Here is a 27,099-nt window from a genome sequence, read left to right as displayed (position 1 = left end):
ACAAGTGAATTTTGCTCTCCAGCAATGGCCCAAGAGAAAGGAAAAGCAGTGACTCCAAGAAGAATGTGTTTCCTTCTCCCGCCAGGATGAAAAGGGGAGCTTCCCCTTTTTAGTGCATCAAAAGTTACTGCCTTCTAGGAACAGAGGGTCTCTGATCTCTGCTGTATTCCCAAGACTTGTGTTCAGAAAGTAAAGTTTCTAATTTCTGAAGTTGTGCAACACATAGACATGGAAAACATCGTATCTTTGCTATGTTCCTGATAGAAGAATAATTGTCCATCTGCCAGAACTCAGGTATTTTAAAACATGAGTCTTGCCACTCCCCAAAGTGTGCAAATCTAAATGCCAACACTTCAAGGCATCAAAAAGCTAGGGAAGACCTGGAAATCATTCGGTATTTTTCACCTGAGTACCAGAATAGCAGGTGACAACAGCTCTTTCCAAACAGCCAAACGCTCCTGTGTCCCTGCTAGGGAAGCACTGCCTACCTTTGCCAACCCTGCAACGCTGGCAGCTCCTTGCTAATTTGGAGAGTTTAATCCAGATTCTTCCTCTGCTGGTAGCACTGCAACCAGTACCTTGGCGAGAAGTGTGGTTGGACAGGAGAACAGGACAGGTCTTTATGCAAGGAAGCAGCAAGTCCCCTACCCGCGGTGACCCCAGGCAGATCTGGGCTGTGCTTGGGGAGCTATTCCTGAAAGGAGAAACAAAACCAAAATAAAACCAAACACAAACCAGACATGCAAATGTCCAGACATAAATAAATTAAAAAAAATGCCTGGAAGTGGATGGGATGGAGGACAAGAGAGGGGGGAAAGGGACATTCAGAGACTCAGACGTTCCTGCACTCCGAGTCAGACCGCTGTGGAGGCTGCAACGACAGACAGGGTCACACATCAGCACTCGAGCCCTATCCTGGCCAGGAGGTTTTCCAGAGCTTCAAGTTTCTGGTTGGCTTCCTCGATGGCACTGTAGGTCTGCACGTTGCTGGTGATGTGGAAGCGGATGTCGTCAACCAGGGGGATGGAGTCGGTCTCCTGCCGCTCCTCCACCGCCTCCGCGTTCTCCTTCACCGCGGCCACAAACTCCTCCAACTCCACCAGCTGGATGGGGTGGACAACACGAACATTAGGAAAACCAGAAGGCAGGTAATGGGATGCAATGGGGTTGGGATAATGGGCTGAGCCACTGCGGAGCCTGCAGGAGGGAGAGGAATGTTGAGGCTACGCTGAGACCCAAATCTTCCCCTGCCTTCTACTGGCAGCGCTCGGGGACGTGTCTGTAGATCCACACGTGCCACTAGGTGCATGTGCAGCGCTGACACAAAACTCCAGCAATTAATGGTGATAACTGCGAGGAATCCGCACCCCACACTGTGCAGCCCACCATATGTCCAGCACTCGTGGCTCTGCCACTGGAACAACACACACAGACGTAAGCACTAACCCTTGGAGGAAGGATCCCCAGCAGCAGCTGGAGCCAGGAGCCGCTGCCAGGCACCTTTGGGCAGTGTCACGGGCAGGGCAGAGGGAGCCCGTGCCCAGCTGAGGGCCTGGACCCACAGATAACGCTCTCCCCACCATGGCTCGCAGCCCCAGCACCACCAGAACGCAGCGGCTCTGTCTGTGCCCAAGCTGATCACCCCTCAGTGATTCTGCATGGAGTTCCCCAGAACCACGTGGCACGCTGAAGGTGACAGGCAGCTTCGTGCTCCCAAAACGTGTCTGGCCATGGCAGGCTGCTGACCCATGGACTGTGCTACATCCTCTGCCAAAACCTCTCCCTTGCTGGCAGCATCAGCCCTTCTCCACAAGACACTGCAGCTGATGATATTTTAACAGCTGGGCTGGCTCCATTTGTGTCAACACCCACAGGAAGGGACATCTGCAGTGCTGGGCCCAGGGACTCCTCTTCAGGCTAGAGAAGGAGGATGCAAGGGGAACACTGAAGCTTTGCCACTCTTGTAGCTCTTCCAGAAGCACATCAAGCCCGAGGTGCCAACTATTATTAAAGATCAAAGTACAGCCATAAAACCTGTCTACATCTATGGCTCGTTGTGCAGTTAGATTTATGGGCACATATGGCAGTGCCATGGGGGTGTTTCTGATACCTTCTCGATGATCTTTGCCATGTACTCCGTGCACTGGTCCTCCAGCCGCGTCAGCTGGAAGAGCTTGGCGATTCTCCAGATGCTGACGACGTTGTCCTCGTCGAGGATCTGCGCCAAGGTCCTGCCGCACAGGCGCTTGAGCCCGGGCAGCAGGTACATGTCTGCCACACACAGCACCTCGTAGGCGTTCTCTGGGGAGAGCTGGCAGCAAAAACAGGAGAATTACCCCCTCGTCCCACCCTCTGCACTTGCCACGGGTACCTTCTCCTCTCGTCTATTAGCAGAGATTTTCTGAACTGTGGCTTGGCCCATTAGGAGACAAGTGCCAATCCCACCCCTATATCAGGAGCTCAGTGTTTCAGGGTTAGGTCTTCCCCTAAGAGGGTGGCAGAGGTTTAGATTGCTGCACTTTGCTCACAAAGCAACATCACTTCCCTCCCCCTGCCCCCAACACACAATTCCCAAACGTCAGCCAACTCATCCTCCTGCTCCCATTTTCATGCCCTTTGGGAACTCCAAAGAGACCTGGCAGGAGTCTGATGACATGGAGAGGAGCATGAGAAGCATTAACCTATGTCCCAGCTCATCTGATGGACAGAAATCACAACTAGTAAAAAAGATATGATGGCAAAGAAACCCTGAATCACAGTGAAAGATCACCAGAACAGCAAACATCCATGGCCAAAAGCTCTCTGGGCAGGCTTGCACAGACCACAGCCTTCTAGCAAGGACAGGCCTGCAGAAATCTCAGATCAGTGAACATGTAGAAGGACAGCAGCCCCTCTTTTCTGCTTTAAGCACAGCTCCCAAAGAGTAATAATCTCAAGCAGTTACAGTCAGAACCAAGACTCATTAAAAAACATCTCAGTATCTAAAAGAGAAGGTCAAATCTATCCTTGATGCATATGAGACCTTCAAGACCACGAACATTTTGACATCTGTATCGACGCTGGATGAAGCACAAAGAAGAACAAACCCAGCAGCACAAGGATACCTCCAAGGACAGAAAACCTCATCCCAAATAAACTTTGCTTTGTTAGGCATCAAACCAGGCTAAAATCAGCTCCCCGATGCTCTCTGTTGCGCATGGCACTGAATGCTTTCAGACTCTTGAGCTAGAAAACCGTCCTCCTGTTTCCCTCTTGGGTATTTTTGTTCCTTGCAAGCGATCTGATAGATGCTGTAGGTAACACTGGCGACACCACTGCCAGCTTCACTCAGTCTCTTCCCCCTGGCTGGGCAAATCCTATTTTAATCAGCCATCTGCGTCACTAACCTGCAAGCGGAGTCTTTCTGCACAGTTCTGTTCCTGCTACCATGAGGTGCCAAGAGTGCAGTTACCCATGTGCACTTCAGCAGCGGCCCTGGCCGTGCACCCTGGCTTTGCAGGAGGCCACATCACTGCAGCAAGAGACGGAGCCACGCAGGTCCAGAGCGAGAAGCTGCAACGCTGCTGCGGCGCGGAGCATCACCCCGATAACCATTCGGCAGCAAAAACGCCTGCACGTGTGGCCGGCCGTTCTGACAACTGCACAAAGCCAATTATTTCGTCCCCTACAGCTGTCCACATCGGTGACCATCGAGCCTGCTCCGAGCAAATGCCGCAGCCGTGTAACATCCTGCAGCAGCTGTGCACGAGGATGCAAAATGTATCCGAGGCGTGCCACAAATCCTGCCGTGCCACAGCGGCACAGCAAAGCTCTTGGGCTTATTCATCAAGTGCTGCTTTGTCCTCTCGTAAAGCTCCAGGAACCGCACAGGCTGGAGGCGTTTGAGCAGTGGTGTTGATGGCAGCAGCTCCCAGCTGTTTTGATAAAGGACAGACCTGGCAAACGTTTCCCTGAAAGCTCCCCTTGAGCCCATGTTCTTACCAGCAAATTCTCTTTCTGCCTGGAACCCCCCCAGTCCTCTGCACTCGCTCTCCATCCTGGCTACAAGCACTGTCACTGCTACAAGGCAGCGAGAGGAATTCAAATCTTTTTCAAAAAAAGGAAGTGGAACTGGGAGTGCTGACATTTGGCTGGCTAAACCCAAGGGGGAGAAAAAGCACTGCACAGACATGTGGAACTGGAACTATATTCCTGCTTTCTTCACCATTTTTTCCAGGCATCTTTTCAAGACAGATGAACTCTCCACACAAGTTTATGTTTGTTGCTTAGTTTGATGTCCAGTCTAGTTTCTGTGATGGCATCGGTCCATCTTCCTGCTCTGAGATGAGCTCTCAACTGCCAAATCAGGACAGCCTGGGCATCCTTTGGAGAAGATGGCCATCCCTCCTGCGAGCCAGCATGAGACAGGCAGGCAGGGGAACAGGCTACACTGCAATGCTTGTCACAAGGGCCTGGATGGTCCCCAAATGTCAACACACTTCCCTGCCTGTCTGCCTGCCCTGTCAGAGGGCGGCTGAGGGAAGACTGCAGACAGGTGAAACACTCGCTCTTTGGAACAGCACCAGCAACCCTGCTCTTGTTGCCTGGTGAGCCCCTCTCCCTGCTGCTGCTTGGGGTGGAAGAGGGCAGCAGAAACAAGGTCACAGCTGTGTGTGCTCCATATGCAGCACCCAGCCCAGAGCACTCACACAGCTTGGAAGAAGTGACACCGGCAGGTGGACAAGTGTCCCTGCTCGCTGCCTCCATGCCACAACGTGACCTCGCATCGTGTAGCTAGTCTTGTGGCAAACATTTGCTGGAAAATCAAAGCAGGAGGCTGCTTAAACACAGAGATGTGCTGCACCTTCCATTAGGCTGCAAACTGGGTGGGTTGCGGTCATTTTGTTGCTGCTTGCGATACCGAGCACAGCGAGGCTTTGGTCTCCCAGTGGAACCCCTGCCCACCCCAGCAATAAATAACAGTGGCAGTAATGACTTGCTACAAATGGAAAAGAGGGTTGTGATGCCAAGAGTAAAAAAGCAGATATCTCTGACATTTCCACATCTCCAAATGCGTTCAAGTTGCCATCTAGTGGCAGCTGCTCACCTTGTCCTTCCAGAGAGCCCTAACAGGGGCAGTCTGCAAAGCCTGGCACTCTATCAGACCTACCTATGCAAACCAATTTCCAAGCTTCTGCCATGGAGTGAAAGACTGTACACTTGCTTCCCAAATGTCACACACACAAAGCAGATCCTCCTGGCTAGCAACAAGTCCCAGTATAGGGGTTCCTGAGACAAACGAATAGCCCAAACAGGGCAGTAGGATTTAAGAAACCATCACCAGGATGCTGTAGGAAGACACTGCTGTGAATACCTCTAGAATAAAGCCACAAAGGACAAAAAGCTCCGTGGCTGTCCTCACCTCAGTGTCATCGCTATAGATGTAGTAGAGGACCCGGATGAAAATATCTTCTGTGATGTTGTGGAGAGTCACCACAGGGATGCTGGGCTGCGTCTGCAACTCTTCACTCTCACTGAAATGGTCTTCAAGGAGGGCTTTGAAATAGTCACTGCGACCACAGAAAAATGCCTGCAAAGGCAGAAAGGGAAGAACGTCAGTACCTCTTCTCACTGCACCAAGCACGACAGAACTAATAAACCAGCTGTCAGAGCAGCTCAAAGATGTTTCTGAAGTTCTGACTATGTAACACGGTCTCTCCCCACATTCTGAAGCTGCATTTCCAATCTGGGAAAGGGCTTTTCTTCTCCCTCTTCCTCCCTACCTACCTCACTATGCCTTATTTTCAAACATACCTATCCTGCATTAGTAAGTTTAAAGGTTTCAAAATTACCATCAGATTAGGACAGAAGGCTGAGCGTGAGCACTCAAAATCCATTTTTATTGCTGTTGACGTGCAAAAAAAACAACCCCCTATCCAAACATTGCACTCATAAGCCAACGGCAGGAGATCTTTCAGCAGCGAATGCTGCAGCTCAATTCAGTAATCTACCTGCTCACCCCTGTAAGAAGGGCAGGATTGGCTGTTTTAAGTGCTTCAGAAAGAGTCTCCAACCACAGCGAGACTGTTGGTTTTCCAGCTAATGAGGCAATGCTGCTTCTGCTGGGTGTACCCAGCCCTGGACGGGTGGGACGCGCAGGCAGGCTCGGGGGAAGAACGAAGAGCAGCACAAGCACCTACCTTGTGACACAGAAAGTTATAATCTGCCACTCGGAAGCACACATCAGAGCAGCTGTTGAAGTTGTCGGTGCTGTCAAACGGCAACTCCCCAAAACCAACCTGGAAAGAGAAACCGGAACACCCTGGTTTTAGCAATTGTTGTGTAAGTGCCCTCCGTGTGGCCCCAAATTTAGACTTCTCAGCCTTCCCAGACCCAGTCACCCATCTGTTCCCTCAGCACAGAGACAGAGATGCTCCCATCATGGGGTTTGGTGTCAAGGACTGGATTCCTAACTGGATCCTGACAGAGATATTGCTGACACCATTCAGCTGTTTCCTCTGTACAGAAGGGTCAGAAAGCTTCCATGGAACTCTGGAAAGCATTCCTGTGCCTTCAAGAAAGGCATATAAACTTCACTTCCACTCAGTTATTTCACATTGTGGGCACCATTAGCAGACTGCAGCTGATGATTGGCATGTTACCAAGTAGCTGCACAGGTGGATGGAGGTATAAACCAGCTTGAAAGGGTTTGCCTACAACTACTGCCTTGCTCAAATAATGCTACATTTCCAAAGCACATTTTAAATTTCTTATTTGATTTGCAGCCAAAGACAGTGTTGCTGCAGTATTAATACTCTAGTGAATTATTTTAACACCAACACACCTCCTCCCAGTCCCACATGCCAACAAAGAGAGTGTAAAAAAATCTGTTGGCCTTCTGTTATTTTAAAATGACACTTTCAAGTATTTTCACTTTCACCTTATTCTATGCACAAGGTAATTCAGCTGTGGGGGGAAAAAAAGTTTATATTCACAGTCATGCAAGCAGAAAGGTTAATCCCTGGGAACAGCGACTCCGTGGTTCATGCTTCCCAGACACATGCTCCTGAGTTGCATGGGATGAGCAGCTTATTTCTACTGCCTCTCACGCAGGAAGGTTAATCCCAAGTTTGCACCAGGAAAAACCCTTGACCAACCATCAAAACTGTTCTTCCAGCCACAGACTGTACAAGCAGCGTTTCCAACATGCCTGCCTGCAGCCTAACTGAGGAAATTTGCTCTGAGGCTTTCTGAGGACGGAGGTAACCGGCCCCGCAGACCGGGGAGGGCCGCAGGCCGGGTAGGCCGCGCGCGGCGGCGCTCGGGTCGCCCTCTCAAGGCGCTCCGGGCCGTGGCATCTCTGCACACAGCAGCCTGCCTCTGTCCTCAGCAACGTCTGGCACCTTCTGCACCCTAATTACAGCAAGGCTAAGGCCAGGGACATTCAGAGAGGGCACGTGGCTGTCGCGCTGAGGCCTCCTCCCCACAGGCTCTCCCTGCTACGGGGCCTTTGTTACCGTCCTCCTCTCCGGGAGGACGCAGCGATTTGGGGATCCTCCTGTCTCTTTGTCCCCCTTTAGAGATTCCAGGCTGCTGTTTTGCTCTCAACTCTGTCTGGCGTTTCAAGGCAATGAAGAAGCCCCAGGCTGTCATAGAAGCTGGTAGCCGCGATGCCACTGCCTGCTCTCTTTGTCACGCTGCTGCCTCCACTCCGTGTGAGCCACGTCCACACGTTCTCTTAGTAACGACCTTCAGCGTTATAAATTCACAGGCATATTACAGAAAAATACACCCCGAAAAAGGCTTTCCATGGGGTGCCACTCTTCACAGTGCAAGAAATTTAGATTGAGACATAATCTCCCCAACTTTACACATTTCTCATCTTTGCTTCTCTTTCATTTCCCAAACATAGATCTTGAGATGCCTCTGGGATGAACACGGGGTTTTATTTCGGTCAAAGTTTGTCTCCTGAATTCCAAAATCCTGGCTCAGTTTCTGCTTCTATCTTTGGCTGGTTCCACTCTGATACTGAGGGCTACAAGGTCATGTCCAACCCCTACTACAAAAGCAGGCTCGTGTCTTTGTCTCGCCTATTCACCACGGAGTGGCTCTGTAGAGTCTTCTCTTTTATTTCTCTACTTTCTCTGCTCTTCTTCCTTGTCACAGTGAGAAATTTCCCCTCCCTTTCAGGGGCTCCCTGTAGAAAGTCCAGGAGTGTTTTCCACTTTCCATTCAAGCAACCTCTTGAGCACAGCCCTGTCTAGGCAAAGCACAGCTGCCAGTTAAGCATATTGCCTGAGAAGCACAAAACAGACTAGTCTACAAAGCACAAACACATTACAAGAACGCCTTCCATACAGAAATATTCCTGACACTCATACAGAATCAGTCTACTTGAACACACACATGATCTTCCAGCCACCAAATGTGGAACAGCAAATCTTTGCTGCTAAGAATTTGCTATTAATGCTTGAACAGAAATGTTGCTGGGGGCAACAACACTCCAAACAGATCAGTGGCAACAGCCTCCTATTCAAGGTACAGTCTATCTCAGCAAGAATATTTACTTGTAAATAAATTACAAACACATAATACAGGGGTTAGTGACCCAAGAGAAGATTACCAGCCCATAATGAGATGCAACTGGATCACATAAAACCTGGAAATAGCACAGAGCTCTGTTAATGTGCCCGTGCCAAACAAAGCAAAGCACAGGAAAAATTGCCAAGGACAAATCACCCCTGCAACATGCACACAGTGCAGAGAGGCACAGGATGGTACCAACTAACTTTCTTCCAAAGTTTTCTTCCTATGCATTACAGAATTTAGCTTTACACCACAGGTGACAGTCACATTTTTGCTGCAGCACTAAGTGTCAAAGTAGGTGGAAAAAAACCAGTCTTTTTTCATGGAAAACTGATCTTACTTCATTTTGATTTGGAAAGCAAGATTTCAATTCAAAGAGAATAGAAAAAATCTGCTACAAGGAGGCAATGTGCCTGTGGTCTCATACTCAAAGTGCTCAAGTCTCTAACTCAGAGGTCACCCAGCAGACAGTGGAAAAACACAAGGTTTTTGACAAACATCTGGCTTCTGATGGAGCTTTACTGATGAATGTGATGTTGCGGCCTGAAAGATTCTGGCCATTTTTAGTTTGAAACAAAACAGAGACAACCATGCTTTTAAAAACATACATGGAAAAAGAAAATACTTCCTAGTATAAACAGGAATGAAAAACTAGACAGGAAGATTATAAGTATGTTTAAGAGTTCCAAGAAGAGACAGTTGTTCTTTAAAAGCTAATAATGAACTGTGATTGAATATCAAAGACATCAAATTGTACGAAAATTTTAAGTTTAATCACATAAAAATATTAATCACACAGTTTGCAACTGAACTGTGAAATTAAGATATTTCACAGTTTCCTGCATCACTCTAATATAAAAAGTATTACATGTGAATTACTTGTTTAGATATAGAAACTTGTAAACATCCCAATTTCCTTTAATACAGCCTTATATGGCATGAAGCAGTTCATAAAGTTTCTTGTCAAGTTCTGATCATTACCTGAAATGCCTTCAGGAAATGTTGGCATCTATCCAGAAGCTGAATACTAATTTCGCTTTGCATAGGCTGGAAAACAGGCAAATGTTTCTCTCAAGAATGCAGATGCTTGAATAAGACTATTCACTTGCCCCTGACATTTTGGGTTAAATGATTTATATACTATTCCCTTACATGGTATGGTATCAAAACCTTTAATAATGGAACTGTGGGATTCCTCTATCCCAAAACAAATGTGCCTAGTTCACAGAATTTAATAGTTTGCAAACATTAAGAAGAGATATGAATGGCAATAGCATGATGATCTTTGTTCATATAGTCTTTGTAAGCTAACCGAAAAAAAGAAAAAAAAAGTGAGAAGTAAAACAGGGGAATCTTTTGGAATCAATCAGACTCAAACACAACATCCACATTAGTACGTGGCATAAATTCTCCAGTAAATAAATGTGTGTCCAAGCCCTTTCAGTTTTATATCCACAAGTCTAAAGTTACTGTAACTGCCTTCTCTCTGATCTACGAATGCAGCAAGGAAATGACAACTCACAGAAATCCACAGCGATGTCAGCTGATTATATTATTCCAAATTTCGTATTTTCCTCCCAGCTCCTATTCTGCATTGAAGAACTAAAAATAAAGAGTTTCTAGCCCTGAACAAGAGTGGAAATGTGAAGTTTATTCACACACAGTGTGAAGGATCCTCTCTGCTTCAGCACAATTCCCCAGCTCTCCAGCAGTCAGGTCCATTTTAGCAGGGTGGGGAGGTGGGAAGCAATAAACTTTGCTACATCCCTCAGTCATACAATCCCTGGGCACAGAGCCACCTAAAATGAGTTCGTATTGTTAAACTCGGTGCTCGGTATGGGAAATAGAAAAAAGGGGCATGGATAGAAGAGCAAAGTGTATCTGCTGATATTATGCAGAACAAGAAATGCAGGGAGGATGAAGACCAATAATATTTATCCTGTTCTCTGCAACTGGAAGCGGAGATTTACAAATATAACTGAAAATCCTGGTGATATTTTAACATAGCGATCATCAGCGTGTTGGGTCTGTGGGCTATTTCTAAGGCTGCAGGAGAGCAACTACAAGAAGCAAACCTACTGTCAGTCAAGCTAATTTCACTTCAGAAGGGCTCACATTTCTGCTGAAGGGTTTGAAAGCACTGCAGGGGGGCGTTCCTAACAAATAAGCCCAGCAAGCCATCTTCCAGCTATATGTCCCTCCAGGCACATAGGCCTCTTGAGAAAGTGTTTCTCATACTCAAGAAGAGTGGCAGAGAGAGGGAAAAGAGGCCAAGCCCTGCTCCCTTGCAGGCCGTGGGGAAACTCCTGCTAACGGCATCGCAAGGGTTTGCTTTACTCAGATCCCTGCTGAGGGACCGGCACAGACAGCCTCATCACACAATTTTACAGCCCTCCTAGGCAATAAAAGGCTTCAGTATTTGCAAAAATTGGTTTGGGGCATTAATACCGAGAAATAAGCAACCACCAAACCCAAATAGAGAGAGCGAGAATGAACATATGTGAACACGCATCGCAGCCCCACAGAGACCGTAAGAAGAATAAACGCTCCCTACCCGCAGTTCGGCTGGCAGGGCGCAGTCTGCTAGAAGGGCCAGATCTTCCTGCAGCCGGCAGTTACCTGCGGGCTCAATCGTCAGCACTTTCACACAGGTCCCTGGCTTGGAAGAGACTGGAAGAAGCAAAAAAAAAAAAAAAAAAGAAAAAAAAAAGAAAAAAAAACAGCAGAGATGCCTAAATTCCTCTGCAAAGATTCTCTCCTGCTCAGAGAAAAGAAAAAACTCCAGGGAACATCAGTATTTTTGCTGTGTAGCTTTGACTGCAAGACACCAGTGATGCCTCCATGCACACATGCACACAGCACCCCTCGCTGCAGCCGACAAGCAGGGTTGGAAGGGGATACAAGTTCTATTGTCTCTCCTCTAACTCCCACTTGTTCCTTGCATCAAGAGGTTAAATGTAGCAAACAGAGCTGCCCAAAGCACATTTCAAGCTGCTCTGCCCTCTGCAACCTTTGTCATCAATTACAGTCAAGGGCTGTCCTCACCCTTAAGAGCCACAGGGTGACCCTATCCTGCCTCCCACAAGCAGCCAGCCCTACCACGGACAGCTTGACAGCCGTGGAGTCCATTGCAGGGAGCATTTGGCTGAAATAAAGTCCAACCCCTCTGTCCTGTTCCAGCGATGACATCCGAACTCCATTCCAGGGTACAGCCTGGAGCAGCTCATAGGTGCTGGACATCACGATGGGCCCTCTGCTCTGTACTGGTAGATCCCATAGCACAAAGACCTCCAAACCACCTGGACTCCTCACTGTGCCCACGCTGTTTGCAACCATTAAATAACCATTGCTACTACCAAAGAGACCAAGTGAACCTTATAGAGGTGGCAAATTCATTTTCCACAGGCTTCTCATGGAAGCAGGCTGATAAAAGGGAGGCCAAATATATGCACCTTGCTTTGGGGTCTTGCTATGACCAAAGCTGGGGACAGACATCCCTACCCCTTTAGTTTAAATTAGGCCCTGCTGCAAGGGTTGAGCCCATCCCGCTGCTGCCACGTCCACACAGAAAGGGTTGCTTTCCTTGAGGCCAAAGCACAGGTCCTCAATTTGCTCCAAAACTGACATCTTACCCATAGAAAAAAATAGAGTTCCTCCCGAAATTACTGGGAATAAAGCCATTTGCCATCTCATGAGAGACATGAGATTTAAGCCTGTCATCCCTCCTCTTTGCTTGCCCTGCCCAGTTCAGAAAAAGCCACTTGCTGTAGGACTTGTAAAGCCTTTTCCAGGGGGAATGCAACCCAAGCCAGTATTCTGGCATAACTAAGCACAGCCTGCAAAACTCGAGAATTTCTTCCAGCTTTGTGGAGATGCAGCTTTGTGAATAACTCCTGAAGTCTGTCCAAATATTGCACCTACGGCTGCCAGCCCGGCCACGCTGCACTGTGGCCACGTCCCTCCACACCCACCATCTCTGGCCTGGTTTCAGCTCAGCTTGCCTGGAGCTGAGGGCTGGAGCCTGCAGGACAATCAGGAGTCCTTGGCGCATAGGGAAGCACGGGAGAGGCATGGGGCACCCCTTGGAAAGGCGAAGCTGTGGTGCAGGAGGCTTGGGCTGCTCTTGGTAGCCACAGGAAAGTGAGGTTAACTCTCAAGGACAAAAGTGTCACGCAGCCCCACGCTGAGGTGTTCAGAAGGATTCCTGACGGGATGATTCACCGCGTTAAGACTCCTCACAGGTGAATCACCCCATCCCGAAACCTCCTTTTTTCCTGACATTTTGCGCAGCGCTACACGAGCCCCGTGAGGTGACTCCCTTGGGCTGTGGGCGAAACGAGACCGTGCCACAAAACGAGTCCTCCACGGCCTCCTGCACCTTGCTGCAGTGCCCTCCAGCTCTGCCACGCTGCACCTCCCGCAGGCTGAGCCCCTCAGGAAGGGCTGAGAAGGGGCAGGAGAATCAACTGGCACAAGAGGGTTTGGGAGCCACCGCTGCTACACACAGCCACTCCAGTGAGGAGACGGGAGGCTCCAGCAGGTCTGAATCCACACAGGCAACTTGTGGAGCAAATAAGTCCCGGGGAGACCTGGCACCAGCACTAACAGGACTGACTGCGCTTTGCAAAGAGTCCGCGTACAGACCAGGAGGGGAGAAGAAAACTTCTCCCTGTGCAGCCAGAAATTCTTCCTGGCAGAGCATCATCTAGATTTGTGCAGTGCCTATTAAAGCAGAGTTTCCAAATTCATCGGGCTCTCTAAAACTTGCTGTTTGCATTAGTGTTTAAACACTAGTCAAGGAAAGACTTCTCCTCATGGGATCTACAAAGCAGCTGGGCACTTTCTTAGCAACATGAAAGAACAGTCATACACCTGAGAAGCACATGTATCACAAGACATTTCAGACAGTCCAGTTCTCAAATCCAAGAGCACAGCATTTGCTATCACAAGCAATTCTATTCCAGTGAAAAGAACAAAAAATCTAAGCAACAGAACAGGAAAAAGATGTTGCCTGCAAGCAAGCAGCGGGAAGGATCAACTCCTTATAAAATGTGGGAATGAAGGGTTTTCTGGGAAGAGCAACATCAACAATGCTGGAGGGAATAACCCAGCTACAGTTGAGAATGAAGTGTTTTGTTTTACTTCCCATTCTAGCCCAGCTGTAGAGCACTGAATGTCACCCATGGATTCATTAGCTGCCTTTGTTTTCACTATTCAATACGTCTTTGTAGTCTTTTGTTTCAGTGGAGCTAATGCACCACTCAAAAAGGAGAAAAAAAAAAGAAAGAAAAAAACATTATGAAAAACTTTCCAAAATCCCCCCAAACCCAAAACTGAGATACCTGCATTACTCATCCTATTCACAACACCATGACTGGCTATATCCACTGACTGTACATCCATGGCCTCTGCTAAAGGCCAGCACCACAACCCCTGCTCAAAGGCCTTGTGCCCTACGCGTACAAATGATCCTGGAACATTTATTTTCAAATACTTCCACATTTCAAAGAAGGATTATGACTTAACCTGGACAAACTCTGTCAGAGCTTTTCCTAACACTGCAACAGGTTTGTTAGCCACAATATGCAGGTGGGTTAGAAGAAGGATGCAGTTACACAGACATTTATCTGAGCTGCAACAGAAGGCATTGGGTCATCCTCGGCAGGGTTTTCCTAAACTGCTGCCTGTGCGTGCCAAGGCACTAAGCGCTTCTGAAATGCTGATTTAACCCTGCACAATGAGGCTGCAGAGACTGCAATGATCCACTGGGGCTGCGCAGGCTTAAATTCACATTGTTTTATTAAGCATGTTTCAGCTTTGTAAGAGATGCAACACATGACCCTCTGCAGAGCCAGATGCTCTGCATACACGAATCCCATGTCTGTGCCACAAAAGACACTTTGAAGAAGCAGGGATTCCTAGGGCTCTACAGGAAATAGTAATGATGAGTGCTAGCCAGGATATCCAAAGGGCTTTCTCATTTCCTGACTTCTGTAACTCTTATATGTATTATTTTCTGAGGATTCAGTAACAGTTTTCCCAGCACCCACACAAGATCCAAGATGCACGTATTTAATAGATTTATCAGTGTTACATGTTACTTCACCATGTTCTAATTCTGAGCACCCCAAGAACTCAATGTTTCTGCAGTTCAGTGATTTAACCACTGGACTTCGTGTTACTAAGTCAACAGTGACACACTGTGCAGTGGACTCAACCAGCAGCTACCAAACCATCCACCTCCTCACACAATCTGAGACTTATCTTAATGGATTAATGTAGAATGGTTGCAACATACTACAGCTACGCCCTGAAAAAACAAAACAAAGCAACCCACCAAAAACTGATCTCTCTACTATCACTGGATTACTGAGATACAGGGAAATGACACAAGGTAATTCTGTTATGCAATTGCCTCAGTAATTTTATTTTCTAGGCATGGTCTTCCTCATCCCTCCCCTCTTTTACCACCTATTTAATAAAGAGATTATTATTTAGTAATACCTTACACATATTTGTAGCAAGGAACCAGGAAATGCATTTCAGGTCTCTTCAGAGGTGTTTACACAGCTGAGGCAAGACTTAGGATACAGCTTCTTTTATGCAAGGACTTGCACCCTGGTCTATATGAGAACAGCTGTACTGTGGTAACCTAATATCCTACCAACAACAAACAATTGTGCCTGCCTTGGGGGAAGAATATTCACAGCAGTATATTCCACAGGAGCTGCAGCTGAGAAACTTCTTGAATCAGAAGTATTGTCTGTATCTGCTAAGCCATGCAACTTTAGGAGGCTGAAAAAAATCACAACTCACTGTTCAGAAAGAAAAGCCTGAATAGCTACAGCCTCACCCCCTAGATAAAGGAAAAACATGCTGCTGACTTAAATGTTATGGACTAGCTTCTCCTCTCAAGCCGAAATTAGCTTGACTGAAGTGAAAGAATTAACCTGGTGCTGAAGCAAGAATCAGATGTTTTCAACTTGAAGGTTTCTTCATCAACTAATTCTTTGTGACTTAATGACTAACGCTGCTTTGTCCTACTTGTACCGTTTCAAAGCCTTTTCACGTGTCCTTTAGCTTGAACTAAGCAGATGAATGAAAAACTCCCCTTGTTGGTTTTCATGCAATAATCTGATGTCATGATTAGTTTTTTGGTTAACAGAAAGCCTTTGAATAAATGATTGTACTTGTTAAGAGCTTGCGTACAAGTGTTAAAAATATCCATGTTTTCATAAATATTTCTAAGAAGAATTATATCCCTCTCTGCACACAGAACATTCATTTTAAGCTGATTATCAGATGTCTTACTTTGGTCAGGAATCATCTAAATGTAGAAGGGGACTTCCAGTTGTACATATTTATGTCCCCAGGGATTTAAGGGAGCTCTTTGCTGAAAAGCAGTCCCCAGTGAAGCGCTACCGTATGCACGGAGCGCCCGTCAGCCACAGCAAAGCCCCACTGCCAGGGCCTTTCTACTGTAACGAAGATAATCAATGCAAATGATGGACATGCAGGCTCTATTGCAGCTCTACAGGGAGCCTGTGACTGAAAACTGTCATGCAAATATAGGAACTCCACAAGAGACTCATCTTCTGGAAGCACTGAGGGCATGACTGATGAAATATCCACCACTCTCCTCTTTCCCCCTGAAAAATGAATATTGGGTCAGCAGAGAAAACAACTGGTAAAAAAAAACTTACCAAATTCATAGACTTTTTTACACTTGGTCTCCAAATCATCGATGAGGTCCTGCAGGCGGCACTGCTTGGCTAACCTCTTGCAATCATTTACATATTCTACATCGATATCAAGACGCCCTGACAAGAAAAAAATGCAGCCAGCTCTTATAAGCCATACCATTTCGGTGTAAGAACAGGAGATTGAAGCCCTGATGGCAGAGAAACAGAGTGATTAGATATAATGCCTCTCCTTTCAGCCTCCAGTTCCAACTCAGTCCAAGAACTAATACTTGGCACCCACCACCCATCCCTTGGGTGAATCTCAGCTTGGCATTTGATTCACATTCCCACCTCCTAGTTTCTGCCACAACAACTTCCTTTAAGAGGCCAAACAGGCTTAGACAGAAAACCTCCAATTCTCTCCTTCAGAGAAGGTGAGAGAGCAGTACAACAGACATGGGCATAACTGCCACCATGGGGTATCTGGTGAGAAAAGACTTGGTCCATGAGCTCTCATCCAAGAATCATTTACCATTGCTGAGGACAGGCAAGAAAAACTGCTGAAAACACTGAATTAGGAAACCATGAAGATAAAAGTTATTTTCTGGCACCACCTTCTGGTAGGAAATAGTTCAGCACTTCCATGTCTACAACACAACACATTTGTACTTTGGTTGAAGGTTTAAGAACAACTACTGTGTAGGAAAAGTACTGTATGTACATATACATATATATACATATGTATACATATATGTATATATACAGTATAAAACATGTAGTCAAATCATTCAGCATTCAGAGCTCAGGTCTGCCAGACTGAACATGTCCTATGAATGAACCTGGCTTTTCATCAGCTTTGGAGATCATTAGCCCAGATGACAAATATATTTTCCTAAGTTAAAAACACTTTTTCCACATCCATCCACCCAAATTCTGCTAAAGCTGATTTTTAATTGACTCTGTAATTATTGGCAGGGCAAACAACTGGCAAAAGGTACAACCAACTTGGCAGAGCAGGGGACTGCTCACACTCTGCCCTTCTGCCAGCCAAGAGGATGTGTTAGCAACTCATATACCCAATATGCAGCTATCTGCAAACCTGTGCCCCCAAACGGTGCCACAGCAGAGGCACCAACAACTACCCACCAAGCACATACAAACACACTAGACAGCAATAGTTTACCTGTGTACAGATACTGCAGAAGGGAGCCAAAGGCTGCTGGATTGATCTGAAATAAAATGAGAAAGTAACGTTTAGAATTTCCAGGAATTTACATAACAAGTTTAAAACTTGCCTGGACACAAACGTGATACTAAGTTGAAGGATACCAGCTGTATGGCCAGAGCTGGCCCATGACAACTCAGACACAGCAGTCTCATGACAATTTCCTGGCCCCCCACATAACTAACCCTGTCACTCCACCTGGTTTAAACAGCTCTTCAAATGTATTAACTAATACTAACCCATGTGCCTAGGGGACCTGACTGATGGAGATGCTATAGGTTACAATAGAGGTTCTGTAAAGCCTGGTCTTTTACCAGTCCCAAACATTTCCACCTCTCCTGTTCATACTGTACAAAGGGAAAGAAGGAGAGACATTAGGCAATGTCCTAGAAAGCACAAGTGTGTTTGTCACAAGAGAGGCCCACGAGGCTTTGCACAGACACAATCAAACCACAGAAACATATGCCAGAGTGCTGGGGATTAACGGATGGAAGGCACTTATGGCCTACTTAGTTCTTGTCATAAAGGCAAGAAAGGAGACTCAATTAGTGGCAATTATAGAGGTGATGTCTTCGCTGCAGACCACCTGTTTACCAGGAATTAGACAGACTCAACTCATCCCACAGAGGAGTTGTGATGCAGCTGGCAGATGGTAACGGCTACCTGCTACCACCGCTAATTAAGATGTGTTTGTGCCCATGGCAGGGAGCACGAAGGGCAGGGAACAGTCTATAGCCTTTTCCTATCAAAGTAACATGTGTTTTCATGCACAAAGTGCCACCACAAGCCCTTCTAAGTCACTATGGTCATTCTGAGCTCCAGGACCTATTCACAGTCAACATTAAGCCTCAAACTGTCCTTCCCACTCACTTTCCTCACACAGTTGAAAGAGCAAAAGAAAATAAAGACTTGGAAGCACAGCCTTGCTTACCAGCGGATGTTTCAACACTATCATGTTCTTCCCCTTCCATTTGGTCTCAAACATTTCAGCGAAGTATGCGCTGCGAGCGCTGAGGATACAGCGATGGGCACAGAAAGATTTGCCATGAACGATGAAAACAATGTCACTTTGGTAACCCTGTTCCAGCAACCTGGAAGGAACAAGGACAGAGGAAATTTGTTGTAAATGAATTGTTGTAAATGAAACAGGATTACGTCCGTGTTTTGGAATGGAAAAATGGTAGCAGGGAATGTGGTACAATTAGGCTCTGAACAGGTTACAGAGTACAGGGAAGGAGGCATTAAAAGACTGTTTTGCCAAGACACCTTTTATCAATGTGATGTTTACAACAGTAGCAGCAACCTGTGAGTCATAAGTTTATCTAACTGGTGTATAGTTCATGCTAGTATATGTTGGGCAAAACCAAGCAAACCTCAGAACACTAACATTTGCATTAGGCTGTCTTTACAAAGCAAAATAAGTGGGGAAATCTCCATCCCAAAGAGTGCTTTGACTAGCAAAAGTTACTTAATACTAGCCCGAATACTCGATCTTCACCCAAACAGTCTCTTTGTGATTATCAGAGCTGTTTATTTTTGCCCCCTCTGACGCCCTTTGCTGCAATTTTATCCTTGAGGTCTGTTTAGAAAGAGCAGCAGACAACACTGAACTTCGGTTCTCACATGAGCTCGGTCTTGCATCAACTGAGTCACAAGTTCAGCAAAGTAGTGATAAAATCATCTTGCAACAATTCTACTTCCCTGAAAAGGAGAATCTGGTTTTACTTGATAAATGAGTTTTCTTCCTCTATTTTTTTTACCCCCACGACTTTCCAAATTAGAACTTTGTACTATTGGGAAGATTTTCAGATCTTTCTAAGACTTGTTTGCTTTCACACTTGGAAGATACAGATGTTGCAACCTCGCTTTTTGTTGTTTTTAGAAGTCAGTCTAAAGAAAGGAAAAAAAGATATCTATATAATAACATCAGAATGACCGACGTAGAGAAACAAAAGACTAGCTCTATTTCTCTAATTCTAGAACAGGTTAGATTTGTAATCTCAAGGCTAATAGATTTGATCACTTCCCCCATAAGAACTCCTTAAAAAGCCCTTAATTGGTTATCTTGGAAACGAGACACCTATTACCACTGTTAGAAACCTCGCCTTGTGGGCTACAGCACTTCAGGCCTGAAACTTAATTTCACTTGACATCTTATCCTAAATCACTGAGGCTTTTATAGTAATCTGATTTTGGTTTGACTGTCAAGGACGTCAGCCTTGCACTTCTTCATTAGAAAGTCCAGCTTTCCACTGGCTCAGGGTCTGCACAAAGTCCACCTTTTAAGTGCACACATATCCTGAAGTCATCCCCTCGGGCAAGCAGGAAGCCCTGGATGCACAGGGATGACACAGGTATCCACTTAACCCTCGCTTAACAGACTGTTGAATATCCAAGATAGCAACTAAGAGGGGTAATAAAACGTGCCGCACGTGTAGCTGCCCCACTTGCTTACCGCTGTAGGAAGACATCATAGTAGTCTCTCTTCATGCACTTTGCTGTGATCTGCTTGTACTCCTTCAGCAGGCGTCGGATGGTGTCACTCAAAGCTCCATACAAACAACGCTCCCCATCAAAAGTGTTTGCCTCACATTTTGCTCCTGCAAAATGACGCAAAGTGTAAGTCCAACAGGCAGTTATTTCACCTCGTGTGTGTCGCTAAATGGGTATGACTTTTGACTGGTGACAAGCTTCACTGGGTTCCCCTACCGAGCATAATAACTAACATTTAACTCCTCCCACATAAGCAAAACCTCAAATCCTTTCATGAAGGAATGTCAGGACTTAGGTTGACTTTGATAATAAGTCTTGTGGCATAAATCCAACATGGTCCAAGCAAGAAGACTCAATTGTATGAAGAGTAAGATCAGTTACCAAACTTTTCAAAGCTCCTCCTTAAAGGCATTTTTGCCTTGCAAAAGGCAAGGGGCGCCTTTTAAAGTTAGATTTACTAGATGTTTTGAAGGCACTTCCTCTTCTTATTTTAGAACCCTACAGGTGGTCAGCGAGGTGTGCGAAATGCACTAGAAGAGACAAATCCTTCAAGATCCAACTATGATTTCAAAAAAGTCTTTTTGCCTAACGAATCATCAGACTCAGCTTCCTTATAGCAAATTCAAGCAGCAAGTAATCTGTAGAAGGGACCACAAAAGTGGGTCTAGGGTGACTGCTGACTCCCACTGAAGCTTGAGATCACTGATCAGATATCTGGTTATACCAGAAGAAAGTTTTATAACAGAAGAATAGAGACATCCAGAAGGTGTAAAATCCCTATGGACTGGAATGGAGGAAGGTATGGCAGCCATAAGCAGGAGGTCTTTGCTCACCATTGGCTAGAAGATAGCGCACGAGCTCTTCATGTCCACACAGGCAGGCATAATATCTGGAAGTAATAAGAGAAAGAAAATTAGAGATGCAATATGAAGAAAATTTCACTGCTAGGGTATACTGCAGGTTGCAGACCTCAGCACTGAGCTGACACTGATAAGCTTGGAAAATGATCCCTCCTAAAAGCATGAAATCGCTCCTCAATAGCACAGAAGCCTGACCCCTGCAACAGACTGAGCAGAATCTGTCCTGAGCAACGCTAGGCACTGCTGTCTACTGCTGCAAGGAGATCTCAAGGCCCCAGTCTTGGTTCAGCATCTTTTGTTGCACTGCGAGCTGCCAAACCTGCCTCCTCGCTTTAGCGGAGCGCGTTTATGAGTGCTCAGCAATTCCACTGCATTCTCACAACGTTCACTGTCAGTGCTGCTGCACTAAGATAATTGGGGAAGAGCACTCACAGCAGAGGTACAGCAAATGCTCCTCTCAAAGTCCTGTTTAAGGTGGGTTTGTTTGTCCTCCTTCTTCAAAGCTTTCTATGATTCTCCCTCACATGAGGACCTTCAATTATCCAACAAACTAGCCTTGTAACCTACACTGCAGCAGACAAATGTTAGTCCACTTTTACTTTGGCAAGGTATTCCATATACTAAGTATATTGCAGATGTCTAAATGCACTTCGGAACTGGCATGTGGGGAGCAAGAATTCCCTATCACCCTTTCAGTATCAGCAAGGGGATTCTCCACTACCTACCACACGTTCCCAGCCCCATGGGACAGACAGCAATCACAAAATTACTTTGCATATCACAAGCAAAGCCTTTAACTAAAAAGACATGCAAGAATGTCACAAAGTTTGAGAAAAAGAAAAAAAAAAAGCCTAATCAGGCAAGAACAGACTTGTTAACTCAGGTAATTCGGTCACAAAATGAGCCATGCCTCTGTACACGCTACAGCAAGCCTCATTCATACGAGAGGAGAAAGACATATTTAGCACAGTATCCGCAGAGGAGGGAAGCAGAAAACACATGGCCAAAGCTTCCACAAAACAGAACCCGAGCTATTTTGTAATAACGCCCCTCGGTGCTGATAGAGACAGCGAAAGCCCTGCCCTCCTGCCCGGGCCACACACGAGGCCGCAGGACTCACAGGGGGGTACTGTCCCATTTATCGCGGACATTGATTTCCACATCTCGCTGCTCAAGGAGGTATCTGGAAGAGAAGGAAGAGCAAAGTTATAACTCCATGCAGTTGCTCAGTGAGTCACACTCTCCCCTCTAATGAGATGCAACTTCGGGTTTTGCACAGTAACTTCCAAAGGTTGGCCAAGAACTTGCACGAGACTTGGGGAAGCACTAGCTGAAGGGACATCGGTTGATCACACAGCTGTGACCTGAAGAGCACAACTCTGCCACGTGTCCTGGCAGCCCCCTTCCTGCCGACCCCGGACGGCGTGCCAACCGCGAAGGAAGACTGAGCACTCCAGACACACCAGCACGTCCTCGTGCAACGCTCGCGGCCTAGACGCTTGAAAATAAGAGGCCAAATTTACAAGGCCACAGCTGGACTCCCATCCTGCTTGTGGCTTCTGTTGTCACAAGTAACAACATTGATCTCTCCAGGCTGTCCTTAATTCCTGTCACTTCCTTGTCCTGCCTGACTAAACGAATGTTTCCAACTCTTCCTCCATGGCACCTGCAGAAGCTGGCCTTGGCTACGGATGCAGATTTCCTGTGCAAGCTGGCTCCTCTCCTAGTGCCTCCTCAGTCACCACAACACAATTTCTCCTGGCCACCTGTAAAGGTTCCCCCTCAGCCTTCACCAAGATCCACATCACTTCCCTCTTTTATTCTCTCCATCTTTTCCAGTCTCAAACTTTAGCTTCTTCTGGCTACATTCAAACTCCAAAACAATTTAGCTCCTTTCTAAGCAGCTCCCTTTGACCAGCTTCATGTTGTCATCTTGTCCGTTTGGCTTGGACAACGTTCCCAGACCGATCACTTCCCCACTCTCTTCCAGGCTGCCTTGTCACAGCACCTGGGAGACCATCTGCAGCACCCACAAAGATGCAATTTACTCTTGCAGGAAATTAACTCAAATAAACACTCGATGTAAACGTCCTGCAGACATCTTCCATCAGCCTGTTTACCCGTAATGAGCAAGCACCTTGAAACACATCTCGCTGTTTATCTGGAGAGACCCACGTGACAGGAACAAGACCTGAGCAGGACTGATAGGGAAAAGCAATCTTGGATTCAAACCTGGAGACGCAGCAAAAAATATATCATGTGTTCTCAGCCTTCGGCTTGTAGCATTTGTTCACCACCGTGGCCAAGAAAACGCTTTGACTCCCGACCTGGAATCCTTTCAGCCAAACCATATTCTCCAGCATTAGGAACGAGACTCAAGCCGAAATTTAGCAGCCTGCTATTTCTTAGGGATAGCAGCACAGCTTCCAGGAGAAGGGGGGCTTAAATATTCCCACCGTGACGACCTTCCACGGATCTGGTGGCAAATACGGTTCCCACGAGCAGAGGAGCCCGCGTAGTCACCTGCCACTGCCATCACACACATAAGAGAAGTGAGGAAAGAGTGTCCGACACCCAGCCGCCGGAATTTTAAGGGAATAGGGAAGTAAATAAATAAATGCCAGGGACGCCAGGCAGGGACCCTGGGGGGAACCCCGAGGTGGCCCCAGACACGCCTGGCCCCACCGGGGGCGTCTCGCGGCCCCGCAGCGGCCCCGGCCCCGCAACCCCCATCCCGGGCCGGGCGCGGCGGGCGGCGGCGCCGGGCCGGGAGCGCCGCCGGGGCCCCGCTCACCGCACGCGGCTCACGTCGCCCTTCTTGCAGCTCGTGAAGAGGTCGCTGGTGTCCATGGCCGGGCCGGGCCGCGCGGCGGCGGCGCCGCATGGGCCCTGCGGGCGCGGGGCCGGGGCCAGGGAAGCGGCGGCGGCGGCGGCGGCGGATGTAAACAGGGCGGCGGGCGGGCCGGGCCGGGCCGCGCAGCGCCCCCTGCGGCCCGGAGGAGGCACTGACGGGGCTGCGGGGAGCGCGGTGGCGGCTCGGGGGACAACGAGGGACACGGCGGGGCCGGGGCTGTGCGGAGCGCGGTGGCAGCTCGGGGGACAGCGGGGGACACGGCAGGGCTGTTCAGGGGCGCGTTGCCGCGTGGCTTCCTCCTCTGGAGAGCCTGGAGCGAACACGGGGGGCTGCTCCGGGAGACACGGTTTGGGGAGAGGGGCGGAGTGCTGCTCTGGGACCCGCGACACTGCGGGGCAGCCCCTCGGGGACGCCAGGCGGCTCTGGGGCGCACAGGGTCCTGCTCCGGAGGCCGGGATACCCCGTCCTTCCCCCCGGCCGTGGGATGTTGTGGGCGCCGCGGCGGCAGCAGGGCCCGGGCCCAGGCCCCCGCACACAGAGTCGCGCTCACACCAGCTCGGACACCACGAGGCGCTTTTTATTGCAAGGAAAAACCAAACCCCGCGCGGCTCCCCGCGGACACGCGCGGCCCTGGCGCTCCGCAGACCCTGCTTGGCCACCAGGCCCTGCGGGCAGACGCGTGTGGAGACCCCGCACCCGGGCCACGCTGGCGGCCGGGAGCCCCGTTCTCCGGCAAGACGAGCCCACGGGATCCCCGCGAGTGCGTGGGGTCCCTCTCCGAGCAGCCGCCGCTCCCACACGAGCAGGGAACGGGGACTCGCTGCTGCCCCGAGCGGCGTGTTGGCCCTTTGGGCCCACAGGGCGCAGAGCCCCATGCTGGAGAAGCACCCTCATTCCCGGCTGGATGCCTCCGAGTTCCTGCCGTGCTCCCGGAGGGGAAAAGCGGGGGACGGGGCCCCCGCGCTGCTCCCGTGGGACCGGCTGGTCGCGCTGCTGTGCAGGGGGACGCGCTCCCACGACCCCCCGCGGGAATGAACCCGGCAGCAGCTAAATCCCGGGAAAATAAATATCCATCGTTCAGAGGGAAAAACGTCCTTTTTTATTCTTTGTCTCTAACTCCAGCAGCCACCAGGTGTCAGTGTGATCAACGTCTAGCAGATGGGGCTACAGTGAAGTCCTAGGAGGTGGGAAATAAGTTTTCCAGGAATTACCGTCTTCCGTCTGCTCTGACGCCGGGAGCACCTCTCCAAAAAGTCCAGCTTTGACAGCGTTTGTTAAAAACACGTTCAACTACATTAAGATGATAGAAAAGCTTCCGGTTACAAATGCCAATATAATGTTTATCTTTCTCATTAACACCTCTCCGCTGCAGAGCTGGAACCCGAGCACTGAACAACAGACCCAGATCGAAACGGGCTCACGAGGGCCTGACTCTGCAGCGCTTCCCAGCCCGCAGGTCCCCAGAGATGACCTGGCCGCAGGGTTTGCAGGATAGGGACAACAGTGCAATTGACTTAACAAGATCAGCCTAGTGCAAAAAAATAATACAAAGAGGAACAAATGGAAAAGGTATAAAAAGTATCTCCATATTAAAATGAAATGCTCTTAACCAGTAGATTTCTGGAGCTAAACTGAGATTATACAGCCAAGCGTACCATGTCCGAGACATCAGAAAACTGTTCTCAGCTTGGTGACAGTCACCCTTGGACGCTCTGAAGATACCCTGGAGTGCTCCAGCTTCAGAAGACAGCACTTCAGTCTCTGGAATACGATCAGGCCCAAGCAAGCCAGAGCAGCAGACCAGGAGTTGCTAGTTGACAGCTTCAAGAGGCAGCAGTGCTTTTTAAGGAGCCTGGATGGCCACCTTGGCCTGTTTAAAGGTTGAAGACTTCAGACCAGATCAGGAGGTGCTGAGCCCAACTGCGACACAAGAACCATTATCAGCACCTCGGTGTTTCTCTGAACTGGTAAAGCGGAGAGAAAATAGGGCAGCAAAGCAGCTCTTAGCAATGAAGCACACCAAGGAAGTGCTTTCTGGGTGAACTAATTCACAGTTGATTGGTGGCTTTATCTGTCTTCATAGCCATCAAGTATTAAAAGTGTATTTAATGTGGATTATTTGACTTATAAACATTTATATGGTGAAACTGTCTAAAGGCCCCAGCCATACCAGGCCTTGTTATGCTAAGTGCTATACAAACTCAAAATTTAACTCCATGCTTCAAAACACTCACCGTGTCAGAACAACAACTTACATTTAATCCTGTGAGCCCCAAAGCCCCATCAGTGTGCGGGATCACTGCACCAGGTAGGGCAGAGCTGCCCATGGCTGCTTATGTCCCTGCAGCTTATGTCCCCCTCGACACCAGCCAACCCATCAGCTGCTGGGGCAGGACAGGGAGCTCCTGTGGGCGGCTCTGCAACCCCACCAACAAGATAAAATAAGATTTGAGGGATACATCTCCTATATAACACAGGGAAAGGTGTGGAGGCAGACAGAAACACTCAAAATTGGAATCTGGATAGGGAAACCAAAGGCTTCCACTTTCAACCCATAATAGACTGATATCGATATGGTCCTACATGGAAATAACCTGCAGTTCAGTCTGTATGCAAAGCACTATGCAAAATGAAACTACAGATTCTTTTGTATCTCGACATTAGGCACTCACATCAGAGATGAGCATGCTAAAAATATCTGTACATACAGGGATAGATTTACAGGCTAAGCATCAGGCCACGTATCTGGGGTACTTCTGTACAAAGAATCCCTTACAGACCAACCACAAGGCTGCATCTTGCAGGAAGCAAGCAAGCAGCTGATCATAAACAGAAGGGAATATTATTGCCTTTGACTTAAGCGAGCCCCTCAATCCCTCCGTGACAGAAGAAACAAATGTTCTGGGATTTCGGGCTTGAAAGTAGTTTCCAGTCTCAGTTTAGGTCGGGCTCAGGGAATAATTATGCATATTCACGTGCCTTTTATCACACATCCTCAGGGAGCTGGGGCCTCAAAGTTGCCCAAGGGAAGGCTGAAAAACAGCCATTGGGAAACACTTAGATCTGATTCTAATCTCACCTAAACCCTCTTTTACGCTTGTTTAAATGCAGCAATTTTAAAGATGTTACCCATGATTTACACCAATGTGACATTAAACACTTCTGCCTAGGGCAGGTTCTTGAAATGGAAACAAGGACCAGAAAACTTTTCTGACTTTCTAAATTTTTGCTTTTTTTCCTGTTTAAAAAGCTCACGTAGGCTGTACATGCACCTCAAAAGATTAACTGAAACGAAACTACCTTGGAAAATGTATCAGGAGTGGAAAAGGCCTGCCAGTCTAAAACTAAGACACAGACAAGGGATGCTTTGCTGCTGGTTTCACAGGCTGTTAGGTGAAAGAGGCAGGTAAAAAGTCCTTT

At 47.8% G+C, this 27,099-nt stretch overlaps 1 protein-coding gene across 1 annotated transcript; it reads right to left on the bottom strand.

Moving 5' to 3' along the window:
* Nucleotides 1–889: 889 nt before the first annotated feature.
* On the bottom strand, nucleotides 890–23,735 carry ABTB1 (ankyrin repeat and BTB domain containing 1). The gene is made up of 12 exons (XM_088534659.1): nucleotides 23,620–23,735; nucleotides 21,946–22,008; nucleotides 20,799–20,854; nucleotides 19,928–20,072; nucleotides 18,404–18,563; nucleotides 17,431–17,476; nucleotides 16,269–16,385; nucleotides 11,120–11,235; nucleotides 6,180–6,278; nucleotides 5,402–5,569; nucleotides 2,111–2,311; nucleotides 890–1,103 (listed from the first exon to the last, which is right to left on the bottom strand). The coding sequence occupies exons 1-12, from the start codon at nucleotides 23,673–23,675 to the stop codon at nucleotides 897–899; spliced, it is 1,434 nt and encodes a 477-aa protein (XP_088390785.1). The 5' UTR covers nucleotides 23,676–23,735; the 3' UTR covers nucleotides 890–896.
* Between the last annotated feature and the right edge of the window lie 3,364 nt (nucleotides 23,736–27,099).

Source organism: Tinamus guttatus, unplaced genomic scaffold (genome assembly GCF_059628265.1).
Source record: "Tinamus guttatus ecotype Peru unplaced genomic scaffold, ASM5962826v1 Tinamus_guttatus_pri_ptg000580l, whole genome shotgun sequence".
Lineage (NCBI taxonomy): Eukaryota > Metazoa > Chordata > Aves > Tinamiformes > Tinamidae > Tinamus > Tinamus guttatus.
This window is presented reverse-complemented; position numbering and strand designations above follow the sequence as displayed.